This window comes from Trichosurus vulpecula, chromosome 7, assembly GCF_011100635.1.
Source record: "Trichosurus vulpecula isolate mTriVul1 chromosome 7, mTriVul1.pri, whole genome shotgun sequence".
Lineage (NCBI taxonomy): Eukaryota > Metazoa > Chordata > Mammalia > Diprotodontia > Phalangeridae > Trichosurus > Trichosurus vulpecula.
This window is the reverse complement of record NC_050579.1, coordinates 196,592,129-196,614,625: the sequence shown is the minus strand read 5'-3', so window position 1 is coordinate 196,614,625 and position 22,497 is coordinate 196,592,129. Positions and strand designations below refer to the sequence as shown.

General features: G+C 36.3%; 1 protein-coding gene across 2 annotated transcripts in view; it reads right to left on the bottom strand.

Annotated features, from left to right (window-relative positions):
• Window positions 1–22,497, bottom strand: part of LOC118855941 (pleckstrin homology domain interacting protein) — a 188,115-nt gene that overhangs the window by 62,873 nt on the left and 102,745 nt on the right. For both annotated transcript variants that reach the window (XM_036765983.1, XM_036765984.1), the window contains exons 18-20: window positions 17,335–17,472; window positions 15,980–16,163; window positions 12,965–13,082 (exon numbers count right to left, since the gene is read on the bottom strand). In XM_036765983.1, coding sequence (XP_036621878.1) covers window positions 12,965–13,082; window positions 15,980–16,163; window positions 17,335–17,472 — 440 coding nt within the window. The remainder of the gene's footprint in view (window positions 1–12,964; window positions 13,083–15,979; window positions 16,164–17,334; window positions 17,473–22,497) is intronic.

Here is a 22,497-nt window from a genome sequence, read left to right as displayed (position 1 = left end):
TCTTCTTATTCATATTCAAATACTGATTTCTACTGATAGGTTCTAATTGAATAAATAGATTAACTTTAATAATGATCCAAAGCAAACATAATTATATAGACTAAAATAAGAACAATGTATTCCAGGAAGTATAAATGATGGTTTTTCTATTACCTATCTGACTATTCTCCTCTATTTATGAAATTACAATTTCACTGAAATGTTAATCATACATTTGAAATTTATATCTTCTTGAAATTTATCTTCAAATTATTCACATGTATAGTGACATAAACTAATGTGTCCAAACTATAATTTCAAAGACATTGACTTCTCCAGTAGTAGAGTTCCCAGACCATTCATGCCTAAACTTTGTGATTCCTATCCACGTAGGTACTCCCATTGATAATGTACCCAAAGCCTTGCAGGCTTTTTTTCTGGATCTTTTAATATTTCATGGATAATAGGCCAACATCTAGATTATCTTTCACTACTGCAATATGACCAGCTCAATTCCTTTTCCAATGATACAGGTCCTTGATAATGTTATTTTGTGCTACTTCTATATATGGATCCAGATGGAACAATGGAAGTGCTGGGACTGGAGTCAGGAAGACCTGACTTCAAATATAGTCACCGTGGTGTAACCCTGGGCAAATCACTTCACCTCTCTCTGCCTCAGTTTCCTCATTGGTTAAATGGGGATGATAGTAACTACTTTCCAGGGTTGTTGTGAGGACCAAATGAGATAGTATTTCTGAGGTGCTTAGTACAGTGCCTGGCATATAGTCAGCACTACATAAATGTTAGCTATTATTATTTTTATCACACAAATTATATTGGTAATTTGCTTTAGCCTACTTAAACTTAACCACGAATCTCTCTATTGCTTTTGCTTCATATACAATTTTATTATAGTGTTCCATCATTCATAACCTATATTGTATCACCGGGAGTTGAAAAGGTGAGGAATTTTTAAATGGACTTGGGATCATTAAAAGTACTGTTCTCCAGTACAACTCTGGGTTCAGAATATTATGTCTACAATGACAAAGAAAGACAAACAGACACACAGACACAGACACACACTCACTCTCTCTTTCTCGATGCCCAGCGCAAATGGATAGCATAGTCTGGGCAATATGCACTATATATCTATTTGTTTTCCTTACATACAAACTTTGACCAAATCTCACCACACAGTCTCTGTAGTATTCTGGGGTCTTTATATAATCAGAACAATGTCATTCACAAATAGGAGATCTAGTGGGAGACTTGAATAAACCATTTGCTGGACATTTTTTCATGGTATCTGAAAAATACCTTTGGGTATCATATGTCTCTCTCCCTCATGCCTCAATTAATACAGACAAAAATGAGTTACTAAAAAAAGTCACTGTGGTTTTACGAGAAATATTGTAATGATCTGGATTTTTGCAAAAATGTTGATGGAAGAAAGTTTTTAAAACCAAAGTTTATTCTAATTCAAACAGTATCTTGTGAACAAACAATAAATATAATAGGACTTTGTATTCTCTAAAGTTCAATTAGTCATGTGACTATGAAGACCTCTGCTATGGAATAATTGTTTGCAGTAGTCTACTCGTTTCTTTCTCACATACTCATTTATATATGTCATACTCATATTTTAGAGAGGAAGAGGCTGTACCAGTCTTTCTATTGGAACAACAAACTCCCTCCACCAATGCAACTCAGACATCTCTCTGCAATTTACTCTTAGAGGTTAAATGTCTTACCCAGGGTCACACAGAGAATGTGTCAGAGGACAGACTGAACCCAGGTTTTCCTGGCTTAAAGGACAGCCCTTTTTCTTTCCACTACACCACACTACTTTCTCTATCAATATTATATAAGAGATGAAAAAAGAGTAAGGGTCTGTAGTGTTTCTAATCTTCTTGGTCCCCTTTCTGTGGGTATTAATACTTTTCTATACATAGAGTGTTGCCCTCTTTGAAATAACTTAAATTAATCCCTGAATAATTGCATATCATACTGATTCCACGACAAATTGCATCTTTATTTTAGTGAGGTCCAGTTATCCTTCCCAATTTCATCTTCTTGACATTTCTATGTCCTTAAGCAAAATATAGAGAGGCTTACTTGTTACTAATAATCTATCAGTACAGAAATTGTGGCAAAGCTGTACTACTTTCCAACTTTCTGTCATCATCCAAGTCTCACCTATGAATGCTCTGGGGACAATCTGGTTTACTTCTTCAATGACTCTTGTACTTACTGCTAACACTAAGTAATAGATAACAATTACCACGTGCCAAGTACTATACTAAACACTTCACAATTATTATATCATTAGATACCAACAACTCAGAGAGGTAGGTGCTATCATTATCTCTATTGTATAGATGAGAAATTTAGAAAAGAGAAGTTAAATGATTTGCCCAGAGTCACAGGGCTAGTTGGTGTCTGAAACTGGATTTAAACTTAAGTCTTCCTGATTCCAGGCCCATCCCTCAATCCACTGTGTTGCTTAGGAGTTTTTCCCTTTTTTGGTGAGGCAACAATGCTTATAATTTACAATCTTTTTTTGTGTACTGCAAATGAACATGAACTTTAAACCAACAATAGCCCCTAGCTACCAGGAACCTATGTTTGGATAACCAAGGGTCTATAACTGAAGCAGTTCTTAGGATCTTTTGATCTCTTCATTGTGGCAATTTTTTTGTTGTTCAACTGTTTTTCAGTTGTGTCTGACTCTTCACGACCTCACTTGGGATTTTCTTGGCAAAGATGAAGTACTTTGCTATCTCCTTCTCTAGCTCATTTTACAGATGAGGAAACTGAGGCAGAGAGTTACGTGACTTGTCCAGGGTCACATAGCTAGTATGTGTCTGAAGCCAGATTTGCACTGAGTCTTCGTGACTCCAGGCTGGGTACCACCTACCTGCGCAGCATATGTTTTACATTATTTAAATTTCTCTAAGTGTTATAGTCAGAGCCTATTATCTTTTATTTTTGTCTATTTCCCATCATTCAAAGTTAACAGTTCTTCAAATAAGCTGGGTAGGAGAATGGTACAATTTTATGCAGTGTCAGTCAGCTCAGCTCTATCCTGTTTTCATTAGATACTTATTTTGACAAAACATGGTTGATTCTGACACAACTCAGACAATAATAGTCATTTTCTTGTATGTTTTGTGATGTTGTCTTGTGACTTCTACATTTGAAAACTTTTCAATTCTTCTGCTGAAGACAATATGAAACTCAACTTGCCAACTCTTGGCCTTTAATTTATTAACCCTAAACCACTTTTCATCAACATATTTTTCTGAGTTCACCCTTACTGACAGGAGAGGAGGACAAGAAGCAGAGTGGTACAGCACAAAGAGACTGAATTTGGAATTAAAGGACCTAAGTTCAAATACAGGCTCTACTACTTTGTGGGTACTTGTATAAATCATTTAATTCCTTTAGGTCTCAGCTGAAAAATAAAAGGGTTGGGCCTGGAAAGTCTCTTCTACCTCTACGATTGGGAATATATGAACTTTCTCCAGGATTTCTGCAGCCCTCTCTGAATTATAGTGATACTAGTGTAAGCTTCAGATACTCGGGAGAGGAGGAAACCTAAACAGGGTTATGAAGTCGTCCTAACTTTCATTTTGAATTTCTCCGGTTCCTAAACTATGTACTTCAAATTATAGGAGTTTATCTTTTCTTTCCTTATCTTTTTTTTTTTTGATACCATAGGGATTTCCCATTTCCCAACAAAGCAAATTTGTTTGTTTTAGAGGCAACTCAGCCTAATACATGATGGTAAGAAAAGTAAAGAATCTTTATACAGATGACTCATTTTCACAGAAATAAGTAGTAACTAGGGTTTCACAAAAGTTAAGAATTAAATGTAGATAACTAGCATAGTGGGTGACTATGTAGCAAGAACACCCAGAAATGGGGAGAAAAAAAGCCAAACTGAGAAGAGTAGATGTAAAAATACATGATTGAGATTTTCAGTAGTAAAGCTTTTTTATACTTTTTTATCCCTGTATATTACACCTTTATACCTTACTAAGTTTTCTTTCCCCATATCTCATTCAATGCTCTTAAAACATCTTGAAGCAGGTGGCATATTTTTATCTATATTTTATATACTAAGAAATTAATTTTGATCTCTCTTATGCCATACAACTAGTAAAAAGCAAAACCAGGACTAGTAAGCATGTCTTCTCACTCCAATGACTCTTTGTGAGTGTGGCAAAACAGCTAACTCTGAGTCGAAACAGGATAGCCTTAAAAATCCAAGTTATAATCATATTGTCACTGAAGGTGCTTTAATTATAAAAAGTAGAAGTGTAGCTTCCACCTGCAGAACAAATATAGCCTGCCAACTAGTATCTGAAATAAATGGATAATAAAAACTTCATTAGAGTCCTAAAAAGAAGAGAGGCTAACCAACTCTCAGCAGCTTTGATCCTTCTACAGCCAGGCAGTAGACTTCTGCCCTGATTCCTGCCTATCTTTTAAGCTCCTGTAGCCACCTATGTCACAGAGCAGAAATTCAGGGACAAAAGTAAATTTAAGGCAACTATATATAAATACAATATAAAAAGTACATAATGAGAGGTCCCTGGGGGGACCTTTCAGAGTAGGAAAAAGCTGGGACAAAAACAGAGGTGGGAGTAAAGGGGATGGAAACTAGCTTTGTGCCTTCTAGTGAGAAGAAAGCTGATGTGTAAAATTGATCCTAAAATCTACAAAAAGATTGAGAACAGGATTTCACATGGTATCTAGCTATAGAAGATACTATAAGAAGAAACAAGTCTTATGTACATAAAACGAGAGATCTGTTTGCCTGAAATGATTAACATAACTCAATTTCAGAAGAATTCAGAAACCCTCTGTGACTCACTCTTGGACCACTCTTCTATCTTATTGCTGTTTAAAACCTTAATACTTTTCCTGAGGTTTTTCATGTTTTCTTTTCACAGGTCCAGTGCATGGGAAGCTATTAAATATGATGCTGGTGTGATACTCAAATCAGGATGTTTCCAATGTGATCTGTGAATCCAGGACCATGAAAACTCCAGCCTGCTTAGTAACAATTCAGGAACTGTATTGGAAGTAGCATTAATCTGGGAGGCAGACAACCCAATCTCAAGTTAAAGTCTGCAATTACCACTGGCTTGGAAAACTTTGGGTAACCTTGGGAAAATTATTTCACATCTCTGGACTTTAACTTCTTCATGGTTTCAAAGACCTTGGAACTCTTAAAATTTAATGATCCCAAAAGTATGGATAAAGTAAAACAATATTTCCTGTCAGAAATCTATGTGCTTTAAGCTACTAAGGGCTAATGATAGCTAACTATCAGGAGTAGCTAACTTGCTACTGTGGTAAGATCATCTGCTGTGGGTTTGCAGCAGAGTGCAGAAACACTACTATGAAAACTGTTTAAAAGGATCCATGATCACATTAACAAGGCTGCTCCTTTTCAATGATGCACATCAGACTCATTTATACTATCTCATGCTATATAATGCCTGTTAAAGTTCTCTCATAGATTTTCTACTGTAAAATCTACAATGTACTGAAAACTTTGTAAGTGCTGTAATAATCTTTAGAAACCATGACAACACATAAGCTATTCCTGTTATTTCCTGCTTTTCCTGCTCTTTTTCCAATCATACATCTTCTGGATGATATCTTTCTTTTTAACACTTCTTGCATGAAGATTACCCACTGCAACTTGTCTTTTCATATTTAAAGAAAACTGGCAATGTCAACCAAGGGGGAGTCATAGCTACTGCATATCAACAGGGGGGAGGAGAGACAGCATAACCGGGAAAATCAAATAAGTGGCTATGTCTCAAATTTCTACAATACTACAACGATCTTCCCTCAAAGGCTTAAATGTTTTGATGTGTAAAAAATTGTGAAATCACTGATGGGGGAGGAGGATGGGGGGTAGGGAGGTAGGATGGTGTATTATGAAGGCAGAATTTATGATTTCAAAGAAAATCATATATATGCCTGAAAGGTTCGGAACCGCAGGATATAAGGAATTCTCTAGGTAGAAGGCAGAAGAATTAAAGCATGTATTTAAACTCCACAGTAACAGACCCACAAACCAGCATCCCCATTTTGATATTTTGATCAAAAGCTTCCAGGCCCAATAAGTCTGCCTCACAAGAGTAACCAGGCCACAGAGAAGCATGATAGTATAAAGCAAAATCGTATACATGCTTCCCCTCTACGGTAAGATTACCCACTGGCCTCAAGTCCTTGCTCAGCACTCCTCGCTCCACACGTGGGTCACCTCTGCTACCAGCAGCTCCTGCATCAGCTTCGGCTGAAGGGTCTCTGGCTCCAATGGAAAGGAAAAAAGGGATCTTCAAGCCGTCTTCTCCCCTCTTATAGAGTTTTTGACATCATCAAGCGCCGCCTGAATGACCAGGGCCGATTGGTTCTTGAGTTGGTCCCTTCCCCTAGGTTAACACCCAATAGGGTGTGGCTCTGGAGTCAACACCTCCCCTCAGCAAGCCACATGAATCATCACACAGGAAGTTCTCTGCTCCCAGGCATGGTCTCTGGGCGTCCTGCCCCGGAAGAGAAGCCGCGGACCCAGCAAGGCTCAATGAGATAAACTGAGTCACTCAAAGAAAACGAAGGCCACTCTGGCCACAGATGGGGACCGTCAACTGAGACTGAATTTTAAAGGGGAAATGTTTTACACAAAGGCTACTATAAATTCTTTGCACGTGTAAAGGTTAGCAGCCAAAAATTTGTGGAGGCAAAGGAAATTTTTCTCAAACTCACTCAGGTAGATTGCAAGTGAACCTTAATTTCAACTTTTGCAGTTCGAACCCTAAACACTTAAGTGGTGGGACGGAGCCAAGATGGTGGCTGGAAAGCAGGGACTGACCTAGGGCTCTTCCCCAAGACCCTGCAAACACCGATAACTCTAAATGCGGCTCTGAACAAATTCTCGAACTGCAGAAACCACGAATAGCAGAGGGAAGCAGGGTTCCAGCCCACGACAGCCTGGATGGTCACTGGGCAAAGTCTATCCCGCATGGAGCTTGGAGCAGAAAGGAGCAGTGCCCAGCATGCATTTTAGAAGCAACCAGACCGGGAGCCAGGTGGAACAGGCCCTAGCGCCTTGAATCAGTGAGCTCTGGCAGTTACCAGACTTCTCAACCCACAAACACCAAAGACAACAGAGAAGGTTAGTGGGAAAAGCTGTGGGGACAGAGTGAAGGAGATGAGGGTTTGGCCACTGCCACGAGGATAGTGGGGGTGGTGCAGCTACAGAACTACAGCTGCAGTTGTTTCCAGCCCCAGGCCCACTTGGTGGGAGGAATTAAGTGGCAGATCACAGCAGGAGTGCAGAGTCTGCTTAAGATCTGAGTCCAGTCCGGGTTGGCGGTTCTTTGGGAAGGAGGAGTGCTGGTGTGGCAGAGTCTGCTGTATGGAAGTAGCTCTGAAAACAACAGCGCAGCCCCTCAAGCTTGGAACAAAGTACTCTCTACTCTACAAGCAGTCATACCCCGATGAAAAACTCAAGGGTCAAGTAGTTGGCTGGGAACATGACCAGGTAGCAAAAATGCTCTCAGATTCAGACTCACACTCTGGAATCTTTTTTGATGACAAAGAAGACCAAAACATACAGCCAGAAGAAGTCAACAAAGTCAAAAAGTCTACATCAAAAGCGTCCAAGAAAAACATAAACTGGTCTCAGGCCATGGAAGAGCTCAAAAAGGATTTGGAAAAGCAAGTGAGAGAAGTACAGGAAAAATTGGGAAGAGAATGAAAATGATGCAAGCAAACCATGAAAAACAAATCAATGACTTGCTAAAGGAGACACAAAAAAATATGAAGAAAGCAACACCTTAAAAAATAGACTGTGTCAAATGGCAAAAGAGCTCCAAAAAAACAATGAGGAGAAGAATACCCTGAAAAGCAGAACTAGACAAATGGAAAAGGAGGTCCAAAAGACCACTGAAGAAAATACTACCTAAAAAATGAGACTGGAGCAAGTGCAAGCTAGTGACTTTATGAGAAATCAAGATATTACAAAACAGAACCAAAGGAATAAAAAAAATGGAAGACAATGTCAAATATCTCATTGGAAAAACCACTGACCTGGAAAATACATCAAGGAGAGATAATTTTAAAATTATTGGATTACCTGAAAGCCATGATCAAAAAAAGGGCCTAGATACCATCTTTCAAGAAATTATCAAGGAGAACTGTCCTGATATTCTAGAACCAGAGGGTAAAATAGAAATTGAAAGAATCCACACATCACCTCCTCAAAAAGATCCCAAAAAGAAAACTCCTAGGAACATTGTTGCCAAATTCCAGAACTTCCACATCAAGGAGAAAATACCGCAAGCAGCCAGAAAGAAACAATTTGAGTATTGTGGAAACACAATCACGATAACACAAGATCTAGCAGCTTCTACACTAAGGGATCGAAGGGCTCGGAATATGATATTCCAGCAGTCAATGGACCTAAGATTAAAACCAAGAATCACCTACCCAGAAAAACTGAGTATCATGCTCCAAGGCAAAATAAAATAGAGGACTTTTAAGCTTTCTCAGTGAAAAGACCAGAGCTGAATAGAAAATTTGACTTTCAAACACAAAATCAAGAGAAGCATGAAAAGGTAAACAAGAAAGAGAAATCATAAGGGACTTACTAAAGTTGAAGTGTTTTGTTTACATTCCTACATGGAAAGATGATGTGTATAATTCATGAGACCTCAGTATTACGGTAGCTTAAGGGAACATACATACACACACACACACACACACACACATATGTATGTACATATATATATGTGTGTGTGTGTGTGTGTGTGTGTGTGTGTGTGTGTGTGTGTGTGTGTATATATATATACAGAGAGAGAGAGAGAGAGAGACAGACAGACACAGAGGGCACAGGGTGAGTTGAATATGAAGGGATGATACCTAAAAAAAGTAAAATCGAATTAAGGGATAAGAGGGAGGGATGAGAGAGGGAGAAAGGGAGAGACAGAATAGGGTAAATTATCCCGCATAAAAGTGGCAAGAAAAAGCAGTTCTGTTGGGAGGGAAGAGGGGGCAGGTGAGGGGGAATGAGTGAATCTTGCTCTCATCAGATTTGACCTGAGGAGGAAATAACATACACACTCAATTGAGTATCTTACCCCACAGGAAAGGAGATAAAAAAGGGGGGGATGATAGAAGGGAGGGCAGATAGGGGGAGGAGGTAATCAAAAGCAAACACTTTTGAAAAGGGACAGAGTCAAGGGAGAAAATTGGATAAAGGGGGATGGGATAGGATAGGAAGGAGCAAAATATAGTTAGTCTTTCACAACATGAGTATTATGAAAGGGTTTTGCATAATGATACACATGTGGCCTATGTTGAATTGCTTGCCTTCTGAGGGAGGGTGGGTGGGGAGGGAAGAGGGGAGAGAATTTGGAACTCAAAGTTTTAAAAGAAGATGTTCAAAAAAAAAGTTTTTGCATGCAACTAGGAAATAAGATATACACGCAATGGGGCATAAACATCTATCTTGCCCTACAAGAAAGTAAGGGAAAAGGGGATGGGGGGAGTGGGGCGACAGAAGGGAGGGCTGACTGGGGAATGAGGCAATCAGAATACATGCCATCTTGGAGTGGGGGGGGAGGGTAGAAATGGGGAGAAATTTTGTAATTCAAACTCTTGTGAAAATTAATGCTGAAAGCTAAAAATATTAAATAAATAAATGATGAAAAAACAAAAAAACACTTAAGTAACTCCTTCCTTAGAGCATCTGATATTTAGCCTGACAGACTGAACACTGGTTACTACAATGATGGTTAGAGACTATATAGAAAAGAAGATGTTAATGTACTCATATGGCTTGATTAAGACTAGATAATGCCAGACTAGCCTCAATTCCTTTTTAATAAACAGAGAGAGCATGGCATAGTGGATAGAGAGCTAGTCTTGGAACCAGGAAGACTGAATTTCAAGTTCTACCTCTGTCACACACTTGCTGTGTGACCCTGGGACAATGGCTTAACCTCTCAGGGCTCTAGGCGACTTTCAAAAACCATAAATTAAGGAGAAGGTACAAATCTGCAATGGTCAAAGAATTTTCCTAATTTAGGAGGAATTCCGATACTAATGAAAAATCACAGGTTCAATTCCTATCCCTTTTAGAGTTACAGATCAGGAAAAGTTTATATATATGGTTTATCTAGATTTCATCAAAGTACTTGATAAAGTCTCAACCAATTTTGTTAAAAAAAAAATCACTGGTAGAAGAAACTGGTCTAGGATCACTGAGAAGCCCAAATTTTAAAAAGGTAATGGACACTTTATTTTACCCAGAATGAAACATTACCCTGAATTTTTGCTTCAAGGGTAACGAGTCTTGGGCTGAAGTAAATGTTTCCTATAGGGCTCTGCCTTTCTCCCTCTCAGTACTAACAGGTCAGCTTCATATGGGTTAGACTTTAGAAGTTTGTAGATGAAATAACAGGAGGAGAAGAATGAAATATTGAATGAAAGAACTAGAAAATTACCAAGACTCCCTAAGCCCTTGAATGTGCTGGAATTTCAGCATACTTAAAAAGATAAAAGCATACTGAAATCTAGTAAGATTAAAATATTTCTCCCAGAGCTATGAAATAGAAAACGATGGTAGTAGCCAGCAGAGGAAATTCAACTGTATTTTTAATGGAAAAGTACAAATATACTTCTTATGAATTTGCTAACTCTTGAATATTTGCATTAATAGAGAGTTGCTTGGATATTACAAAAGAATAGATCACGCAAAATTTATTTATATTTATTTTATGTTTATGACCATTAACAGTACGATGCAATTTCTAAAATGTTGTCCAGCCCAATCTCTTTCTACTATATTCAATTCTATATTCAAGTGGACCCAACTCATTAATTCATCCCAGAAATACATACTAACGTACTAACTCAATGGATTGGCCTTGAAAGTGACATCAGTCTAGATAACAAGCATGTTACATCCATTCAGTTTACCCTGATTGTACTGTTAGGCTAGCCTAAGATATTGCATTCTCTGTTCTTCATTAACTGTGACTTTAAAATCATCAGAATGAACATGCTTGTTTTTCTCTTCTCATTTAAAAAAATAAATAAAGGATACCTTTGGTATGTTTGTAAAAATGTCACATAAATATTAAAGAGGAGTAAGGAGGCATACTAATTCATAATTAACTGACAGCTTCTTCATGGTCTTCTTTCAGTAGTAAGAAGAGTTCCTGATGTCTTCCTGTTCTTTTGACATCATCCTTCCCTGAGATATTCCACAAAACGATCCCCTAATGCTTTTAAGATTTTGTTACCTCCAATATGTAGCACTTCTACGTGTCTGGTCCAGCCACTTTTCCTGACTTCTACATTTTCATCTTAGTTTCATCATATAGCACACTAAAGACAGCATACTGAAGGAGACTTAAAGGCAGGAAGAACTTGGGTCAAAAGCTGCAGCTCTGACAAATACTGTGTGGCCCTGGGCAAGTCACTTAACTGGTCAAGTGTTCTAGGCAACTCTCCAAGATTCGAAGTTGCAGTGAAGATGCCAGCCTACATTACTGAGAGGGAGTTTGGTCACGTGGGAATTCTTTATAATAATAAAATCACAGAGCCAATCCTTATTTCCTATCCTATATTTGATATATATTGAGCAAGGTATTCCCCTGCCAGCCACGATGAAAACAATAATTATAAAAATGTCAACAAATCCCATGCCATTCCTTGGTATAAAAGTCCATTAAAAAACCCTCACAAATCTCTCAATGACATCATATGGAATCTTGAAACATGGCAATTAATGAAAACTTTCATGAGGGCAATGGAGAGGTGCAAGGTAAGCACAAGTAGGCTGCAAAGCTTTCATTCAGAAAGCACATGACTGAAAAAGAAAATGAGGCCAACTGAGTATTGCGCTGGTATCCACAAAATATAAATAGTTCTAAAGGAAGGCCTGAAGCATATTAGATAAATCCTATGTTGAAAGTCTATGGGAAAACACATTAAAAATCACACAGGACGATTTGGTGTAGACAGTCTGTGCTCTGTAAGCATAAAGAAAATATCCACATTGATATGTTCAAATACTTGAAATGTATAATGTAATTTTGCAGTAGTAGACATTTTCTTTAAGTAAGTTTTGTTTAAGCTAATTTAAACATCTTTATTAAGGACACAAGATGATAGTGCAGTTAGCCAGGCTTGGGCTGGAAGAAAGAGGGAAGCCAGCATGAGATTAAAAATTTGTTATAATGAATAACTGCAACATGGGATCATAGGCTTACAAGCTGAGTGACTTTAAAGGCCATCTAGTTCAACACTCTCATTTTACAAAGAAAATGAGAACCAACATGACTAAGTGACTTTTTTATAGAGAGTAAAGGTTGAAGGCTGTGATTTTATAGAAGTGGTAAAATCCTTTCACCAATATTGATAGACAACTGTTCTGAAATTCCTAGTCTTAGAAAACTTCCAGTGGGCACTGAGAGGTTCAATGAAGTCAGCATGTAAGATTATTCCCAATAAATACAAATGAGGGGCAGCTAGGTGGCACAGTGAGTAGAGCACCAGCTCTGCAGTCAGGAGGACCTGAGTTCAAATCCGACCTCAGATACTTGACACACTAGCTGTAAGTCACTCAACCCCAACTGCCCTGCCTTCCCCCCTCAAAAAAAAAAAACAACACTAAGTACAAATGAGAGGTTCTGTTCTTTTGTCTAAGAACCAGACAAACTATGTTCAGAAAATCTAGTGACCAGAAGCCTGCCCGCTAAGTGAAAAACTGTTTTGTCATACAGTTCCTGAAGGCCATCCACTAAGGAAAGAAGGGGATGCAATTTGCTTTAGCAGAAGGAATATTCATAACACTAATGTAATCACAGCTTTTCTGAAGTACAGAAAAATTAATCTTAATTAGCATAGCATGTTAGGTGCAGCTATTGCATAAATAATTATGATTTACCTTTGACAGAGTGGGTATTTTATTCTCTCTTGGAATTGTAAAGTGTTTTCTTTTCTCTTCTGACCTGTATATTTTTATTTCTTCTTCTCCTTTTGCAGTTCTCCATTCTTCTTGCCTACTAAAAGTGAAGTAAGCCACATGCATGTTAGGTGAGTGCTCAACAAATGACTTCAGAACAAAAATTAATTTGGGGGAAAACGCATAAGGAAATCCTCCTTCCTTTATTTCTGCATTGCTGTTAATCTGTCTATAAGAAAGAAAACAATTAAAATACATATTAAAAATATTATTAATGGACCTGGATATAGCATCTCTAAATTTGAAAAATATGCAAAATACATTTTTGCACTTTAATTCCAAAGCCATTTGTTCACTCAAACATTTATGAAGAACCTACTACAAGCATGCTAATGATATAAAAGTATATATAATAATTACCTTATTGTTTAACTACCTTTTATTCATTCTGTAAAAATTTTTATATGAACATGCCAACCTCTACCATGGAAAGTAAATTATCTGAGTAAAGAATATTTCTTGTTGGGTTTTGTTCGTTTTTTTGGTGTCTGTATCTCCAGCACCTAGCAAACTGCCTGGCAAATAGTACACACTTAATAAATGTGTACTGATAGACTAATTCAAAGATCTAACAATGTTCTACTCTTAAAAAACGAACATAGTTACTTCAATGGGAAATAAATTATGATAGAAGGGAAAGAGATAATTTTAAAGGAGAATTGCACACAAACTGATATGATAAATTTGAGAATGAAAATATCACCTTCACCCCAGGAGGACTGGAGGGAAGGAATGTCACTTAAGACTTCACCGAGAAAGTGGAATCGGAGTTAAGACCTTCAAAGAGAAAGGAATTGAGAAATAAAGGTTAGGAGATTAGAAATAATTCAGTTCATCTGGAAAATGAATGAAAAAGACTGTATTAAATGAGGCTGTAGAGGTAAACCAAAAACACCTTATATTAAGATTAAGCAATGCAATAGAAAGATTACTAAGTTAGTGATGTGAAGGAAGGGATTAGAACAGGCTGGAAAAAGGAAAACTAGTTACAAAGTTTTCATAATAGCCCAGGCCAAAACAAACAAACACACACAAAAAAAACAAGGACTTAAACTAGGGTCATTAGATAGGAAGTCAAGAGGAAGGAAGTGATGTGAATAATATTGCAGAATTAGAAATATCAGAATTTTAAATGTGGCTGGATATATAGGGAGAAAAAAGAATAAAAACTGATTCCTACATTATGAATCTCACTGACTACAAAGATGGTGGAACCACTAAGAGAAACAAAGCAGTTGGTGGAAAGGAAGATTGTGAAGGGGAATTTGAGTTATTTTATTTTATACATGTTGAATTTAAGGTTCTAATGGGACATTTAAGTGGAGATATCAAGCAGGAAGTTGTAAATATAGCCCTTCAGCTCTGGAGAGAGATTCAGGGAATCCACAGAGAAACAATAATTGAATCCATATTAAAGTACCAAGAAAGATAAAACAAAAAGAACCTAGGATAGAACACAAAGATTTACCTGAGTTTAAGGGGCACAGAACAAAAATGAAGAGCAAAGAAAATAAAAAGGAGGAAGACTGGTCAAAGAGGGAGAAACTTGAAAATACAGCATCACAGAAATTATGGAAGGAAGGGCATCAAAAAGCGGACATAGTCCATTCTGTCAAATTTTAGAGTAATCAAGGAAGACTGGAGTGGAAAAAAATGTTATTCGTTTTATTATTAATGATGTTATTAGTGACCTTAGAGAAAGTTGTTTTAGTACAGAACAAAAGATTTAGCACAAGTGATAGAGTAGGTGGTGAGAAAGAGGAGGTAATGCCTTCTTTATTGGGCCATTCTATGGCAGGTGGTAAAAAAAAAGGAGATGAGGGTTTAATATCTTAAGGCAGGGCTGTCCAAAATGCAGCCCACAGTTTGATTTATGTGGCCTGCCTACAAGCACAGAAATTCACATAAATGCTTTAGTAAACAAAGTCAACCTACTGCAGAGCTCTCACTAAAATGGCAAACCAAAATATATTGTCTATTGTTTCAATAAAAATCTAAGGTTGGACAGCCCTGTCTTAAGGTGATAATTGAAGGTCAATAAAAGTACTCATCAAAAGCATTGTTTTCATGGAGGGATATTTATATCATTATAGGTTACAAAAATAACAATTCCCATTTTACTATAATAGGAATATCTTGGATGCACGTTCTATCTTTTGACATTGATACCAGAAACAATGAACACTTTTAGTACTCATTTAGACTTCACTATAAGATGGTCCCAAGAGATCATGAGGAGAGCATCATAATTAAACACTAATATAGTGTGACCATGGAACAATATGTGATCATAGTTTATTCTGTTTGCCAGATAACTGAACACATTTTAATGAAAAATTAAAAAGGTGAAGTAAATGGGTTAAGTATTTTGAAATTTTATTAATGTTTAACAAAAATAAAGCAACTCTGTGATATAAGTCCAACACTCATATCCTACAATTTAATCAAACCATACTTTGTAATTGCAGAATATAAAAGCTATATATATATATATATATAAATATATATATATAGATAGATATATAGATATAGATATAGATATAGCTATATGTATATATCTATATCTATATATACACATATGTATATACACACACACACACAAATAAATTTGAAGTAAAACCCAAGAAAATCAGCAGTTGTGATTCAACTCAATGTATCTCATACTGCTCAAAAGACAGGAATATAAAGCTATGACAAAATAATGTAATGTTTACTCTCGTGTTGAAGATTTTGATTCCTTCCCTCAAGAATTGTGATTCTAAGAACTCACTCTTTCTTTAGAGTAGGAGTAGACAAACTACTGCCTCTGGGCCAACTCCAAATGAAAAAAAAAAAAAAAAACAACATTCTTAGCTTACTGACCCCTGCTTTAGAGGGAAAAGAGTCCCACAAGATATCCAAGTACCCTAATTCTATATGGACATTTGCTAGCCTTACCTGGCAACCCCAACTGACAGTTCAGGTACTACAACCCTTCGACTCCAGGCCACAAGATCCCGTTCTGTAGCTATCTCGCTTCTTGGTGCGTTGCTATGCATTTGCCTTACACCTTCAATTTGTCCACTTCGCCTCAGGCCTATATTTGGTGGTGAATGAACTTCTGAGGTAGAGCTTACAGAGGCTGAATAAAAAGTTAAAACAGTTTATTGTAAGCCATTGGCAAAGTGTGTGTGTATAAACATGGATAAAGCGCTCTCTCACACACACACACACATACAAACACGCGCACACACACACAAATGAATTGGGAGCTATAATCTGAATTTAACTTCACATTACTGCAGCCATTCAAATGATCAATTATGAATTGAGAATAACTATAGAAATAACTGAATCAGAAACAAAAGTTTAAAATCAAAATATTGATGGAAACTCTGAGTTCAACTGTGTACATAAATTAATTGAGTGTATCAGTGAAGTGCCAGACACCAAAGTTATATCAAATTATTACTTTTGGAAAAAGTTGTTTAAAAAAGTTTAAAAATGAAAACCACTATGCTATATACTGAAGGAGATAAGAAAAATGAATAGACTAAATAAGATGGACAAATACCGAAAAATATATAGCATGTAACATAATTCCTACATAACAAGGTCCTGAATACTCCAAAAATGCTAAGAGAATAGAGAGAGAAGATCATGGAACAAAGTTGGAACTCTGGCTAGACCTTCAAAGATGGATAAAAATTTGAACATGCAGAGATCATCAAGGAAGGCAAAGGCAAAGAGGGCACAAAATCAGGTAGACAATAGTAGTGTGAGAAAAAGGGAGGGTAAGGGTAATGCCAGATTATGGAAAAATAGGAATGTCAGAGTGACTTTAGATTTTAATTGATAGTTTACAGCAAGTTTTTTGACCTATGCAGTGTTAGTAACAGAACCATGGATCAGGAAGCGTAATCTAAGACAGACTGGGCAAGTGAAAGATAGACTTGGAGGTTGTTATAGTAGCCTTAACACTAGAAGGCCCAGAATTTTAAGAATGCCTTAAAGGACCAACCAAACTGCATCGCTGGACAGAGAACTTTTTTTTAAGCACATAGGGCAAAGAAAATAGAGATAGTAGAATAAAAAATTTTATTTCAAAGTAAAATTTTAATATTTGTTATCAATTCACGTGCTTTGTCCTTCCAGCGTTAAAAATAATATAAGACAACTAGAATGATGGCAGTGGAAAGGGGGAAGAGAAACTTTGCAGACATAATAAAGACTTCCACTGATAGCAAATGATTATTTGAAAAATACATTTTTGATAACATGCCAATATAAAAATAAAACACATCACTGCTAACCTCTGCCTAAACGGCTATTGTTACTGGTACCAGCTTCACTAGAGCGTCTTAGATCTTGCTCTTGCTGAAGCCTCTGAATCATGCTGTCCAAAGGACTGACTTCCTGGTTTGCTTGCTGACTCAAAACTTGATTTAGTCCTATATTGAAGACAAACAAAAATAATAAAATTAATAGATATATTAAGGTATTTACAGCCATTCAAACAACCAAAATAAGAGTATGAACACGTTATAATTGAAGTATTTTTCATTATTGTTGTTCAGTTGTTTTTCATTCTTGTCCAACTCTTCATGACCCATTTGGGGTTTTCTTGGCAAAGAACTGGAGTGGTATGCCATTTCTTTCTCCAGCTGATTTTACAGATGAGGAAATTAAGACAAACAGGGTTAAGTGACTTGCCTAGGGTCACATGTTTGAGGCCAGATTTGAACTCAGGGAGATGAGTCTTCCTGACTCTAGGCTTAGCATTCTCTCCACTATGCCACCTGGCTGCCCTTTTAAAAAATTATTATTTACTTATTCTAAATACTGACATCACATGATATAAAAGCAATGACCCACCTGCAATTTAATTCAACATACATTTAATAAATATCCACTATGTGACTACTATGAGTATCTACTATTCAAGGTTCTAGAGATAAGACAAAAATGAAATAGTACTTACCCTCACAGACTATACATTCTGCTGGGTGCAAAAAAATACTGTCTCATTCATATAAAAAAAATCCATAATAATGCTATTCAATTTGTATAAGAAACTCTAAAAATGGCATAAGCAAAATTTGTAGATGGTAATACACTATTTTAAACAGTGGGTAGTTCCTCAAAACAAAATACATTTTGGTAAATGCAAAAAAAAAAAAAAAAAAAAAAGGGAGTTTCAGAAGAACCATAGAAATATTTATTCTGCTATAGCCGACATTTTAAAAATTCTGCTTAATAATCACAAAGATTTAGTTTTTTTAAATACCACCCCCAAGATAATGATTCAGTTCATTAAAATAAACTTATTGTAGGCAGTTATAGGTCTAAGTACTGCAGACCTCTGAAATCTGAACATATGGGGGAAGGGTTCTCAAAATACTTCAGCTGCTGCTCTATCATGCAGTAATACTGCACTTTTCCCTTAATATCACAAGCCTGATCCTCAAGAGGTTTGAGCCAATAGGAAAAGTGGGAAGAAGAGAATACAGTTTGAAGGATGGCAGGACAGGGCATCTTCATATAAATAAATTCTATTTGATTTTTTTTCAAAGAGACAATAATTATTATTAATTAATAAATTAATATTAAGACAATTTATTTTAAATTGCACCAAATTTATGAAAAATAAATACCAAAAATGGATAAAAATTCCCTTTTAGCTTCCTAAATTGACAAAAGCCTGCTGTTAACAAGGAATGACTCAGCCTCAGAAATATGGAGGGCAGGAATTAAAGTAAATCACACAGCTTAGGGAAATGACTACCGATCAAGAGACACTACATTTAGAGCTATGGTGGATGGTTAGACCAGATCTTTGCCTCAGGAAGCCTAATTTGAAAGGAACCTAACGTAAATTCTTTAGCAATATAAAACAAAGCTCAGCACACTTCCCTCTCCACCATTATGAGAGAAAGGACAAGCAGAAATAACCATCTGCCTGTAGGCATACTATGTATAGTATTGATCCTCTGATGTTCAAGGGTTGAAACAAGAGCTTGGTGCAGAGGCATCACTGTGTCACATGACAATGTTTCTGGGGGTTTGAGTTAGTAAGAATTGGAGCATAGTCTCCCTTGTTTGCCCGGGCTCCACACTCAAGATTTCTATATGCGTGGAACCACAGGCAACCATTTCTTCCCTTTCATGTTGATGTTGGATAAGACTTACTCCTAGTCACACCTGAGAGAATTAAGACCCTCCAACAAAGTGCAATGCTTTTGGTACTTCTAACACAAAGATATTCAAAAAGGTAGGCACAAGTAGATCCTGTATGAAAGAATTAAAGAAAGATTACAAGAATGACACTGGTTGAGATCTGCATCAGTGGAGGGATATTAGCTGCTAAGAGATCAAAAATTAATTTAAGTATCCTAATAAAAGCTTCTTAAGACACAAAAATTATAGAATTGCTATTTTGTTACTATTCTCCCCCACACTCTGAAAACCCACAATCTATGGTACATTTGGTATTAACCATTAGCTAATTCCCCATATTCTGACAAAGTATTATAAAGTACTTATATAATCCCATTTAACCAAGTTTTTGGTTGTGGTTTTTTTTTGTACATGGATTATTAGGCAAACCCATGTAGGTGGGAGTGCTATATCCATACTACAGACAGTATTTATATTCCTCAATTTGTCTAAGAACGAAATAGAAGGTTAGGGTGAACCATAGGATCACAGATTTGAAACTAGAAAGAGCAACGAGAACCTCCTTATTTTACAGATGTGGAGATGGAGGCAAAGAGAGATGAAATGACTTGCCTACAGTTATTGAGTTAAGAAGCATTTGACTGGCTAGAGATTCAAATACAAGTGGATTGATTCCAAGTCCACTACTCTGTCCTCTACACTAGGATGGGAAGGAAACTGTTCACCTTGCTTTAACCCTGTATTTCTAACTCTGCTTTGCCCGCCCAGTAATATTTCTCCAGTTTCCATGGATTTCCTATGTTTAGCCACTTCCAGGGGGACTCTGCCATCCATCCCTAAATGCATATTATTCTTTCCTCCTGCATTCTAGAATGCTCATGGAAGAACAAGTAGTCTGCTGTGGAGTAATCAGATATTAAACTCTGCAGGGCTGCTAGACACATAAATTCTAATCTTGAAAAATCCAGTAAGGACATCATTAAAAAGAGAAAAGAGCTAGTGCACGAAACTTCCTTCTTCTACTTATTACCCCACTACAGCCTGACCTAATGACCACTAGATACAAACTGTGAAGGGAGCAGAGTGCTTTGTGGCATAATTCTATAGTTCTGAACTTCCCAAGTCATTTTTCACACATATATAACATTGTTAGGTAGTAACTGAATTTTATTTCAATAATTTTCACTATTATTTTTCCAACCATTGCTAACAGCCTCTGTGAAGTGATCAGGGAAGGCTTCATGGAAGAAATGATACCTGAAATGGCCCTTTCCCTTAAAAAGTATTCCATTAAGCTGAAATGTGAAATGTTTCCATAAGAATGTAAGACCACATTCAGGGAACTCCTAGTAATCCAGTTGGACTTGAACAATGAGTATGTACGGAACAAATATAGGAAGAAAAAAAACAAACAACGGGCAGGCTATAGCCAATTAACAAGCATTTGCTAGATACCTATAATGTGCCCAAGTAAAGTTTCAATAATTTAAACTTACTGGTAGAAGAGGAACTCTAAATTAATAAACACTACAAATTCATAAACCAGTCTTACTATTTTTTAGTATATTTAGTATTTTTTAGTATAACTAAAAGAAGGCTAGTATGGTTCCAGCAAGGAAAGGTTCTTCGTGATTTGATTTTAAAAATAAATAAGAATAGTTATGATTAAACCACGCAAATTTTTACATCTTAAAAAAAAAGATTTGATATGCAATGACTTCCTTTTACTGTAGACTACTTCTTTTACCTACTTTAACACTGAGTTCACAAGATTTCGACCCATTCTTTAATTCTTCTTCATCATGAAACTACACTTGTATCATATTTGATGATTCAGAATATAGTCTCCCCACCCCACCCCAAAACTAACCTTGACTTTCGGGCCTAAGTTGTTTTTTTTTTTTTAAAAAAAGTCTTAAATCAGGTGAGGTCCCAGGCCACCAAGACTTGTTTATCTCCGTCTCTTAGGTAAATTTCTTAAGCTTTCAAGGCATATGGCTTGGTACAAGGCTGTGCAGAAGAATTTTTTTTTAAATGCCAGCTTCTTGATGTAACAAGATATATATATCAAAGTTCAATATTCTCTGTATGTTGGCAAGACTTCAAGGCCTACTAGAGGTTTAAAAAATTTTTTTTTAAATTCTCAAAACATTTTTTGGGTAGATGTTTTACAAATCTGATGAAAAACTACAAATCTTGGAGGAACACCTGGACTTCTTTGGATGATGGTTTTAAAACAGCCTTGAATGAAAAAAAGGAATTAACACTAAAAAGTCTATTTTTCCAATCTTTGGTACTCCAGTTTTTATACATGGAAGCAGTTTTCTTCATACTTAATAGTTAGCAGCTATTTATTTCTTTTATTTGTTTTAAACCGTTCTCACTATTCTCAGAATTTCAAAAGCCAATGTTCCAAAGAGAAGAAATCAACCCTTCTAGCTAATAAGTACCTGTGAGGTTTTTGCTTGTTGTCCAACGATTAGTTAAAATGTTTTGTAGCAATCACTGATCAGTTCTTGGCATTATCTTTCACTTTCAAACAAATGTACCACTATATTGCAATACTTAACTGATGCTTTTTCATGTTGCATTTGAATGACCCTTGAATGACCCATCCATACCAACTTCTGGAATATCTCATATGAGTCACTGAAATTAGCTCTTTAATAACTATTTGCACATTTTCCTAGGGTAATATTCATTCTTAAAAATCATGTTATTAAAAAAGACAACACAAAAAAAGCAATTATATAGAAGTACGGTATAAAAGCCAACATTTAATTGACAGAGAACTAAAAACAAAGAAAACAAGCTCAACCTAGTTTCATCTGGACAAGCTCTGAAATTCTGAGACAGCACAATGTCAACAGAAGCACACGTACCAAGACTGCTGTCAATATAAAACCATATCTAAATTATTTTGTCCTAAGTTAATTAGCACACCATTAGTAGCAAAATCCAAGCAAAGGAAATTTGAAAAGTCTGACAATAAATGGTCCTGAGTAAGCAATAATGCAAAATGAGTCTCAATTCTGTAACTTAAGGCTCACCAAAATTTTTTATTAAAAGTTTATTGATTTGCTTTTTTACGTTAAAACGATTACAAACAGATGACCTCCCATTTAGTAAGAGGGCTCTTGTAATAAATTAAAACAATTAAGTAATATTGTATCTATAGTTAAAAAATGTTTTAAGTAACAACCCTCATAATTAATTTGTTACAACAAATATCACAGTGAAACAAAATATTTTCTCATCAGTTGTATACAAAAACATGTGTCTTACTGTGTTTCCTAAAT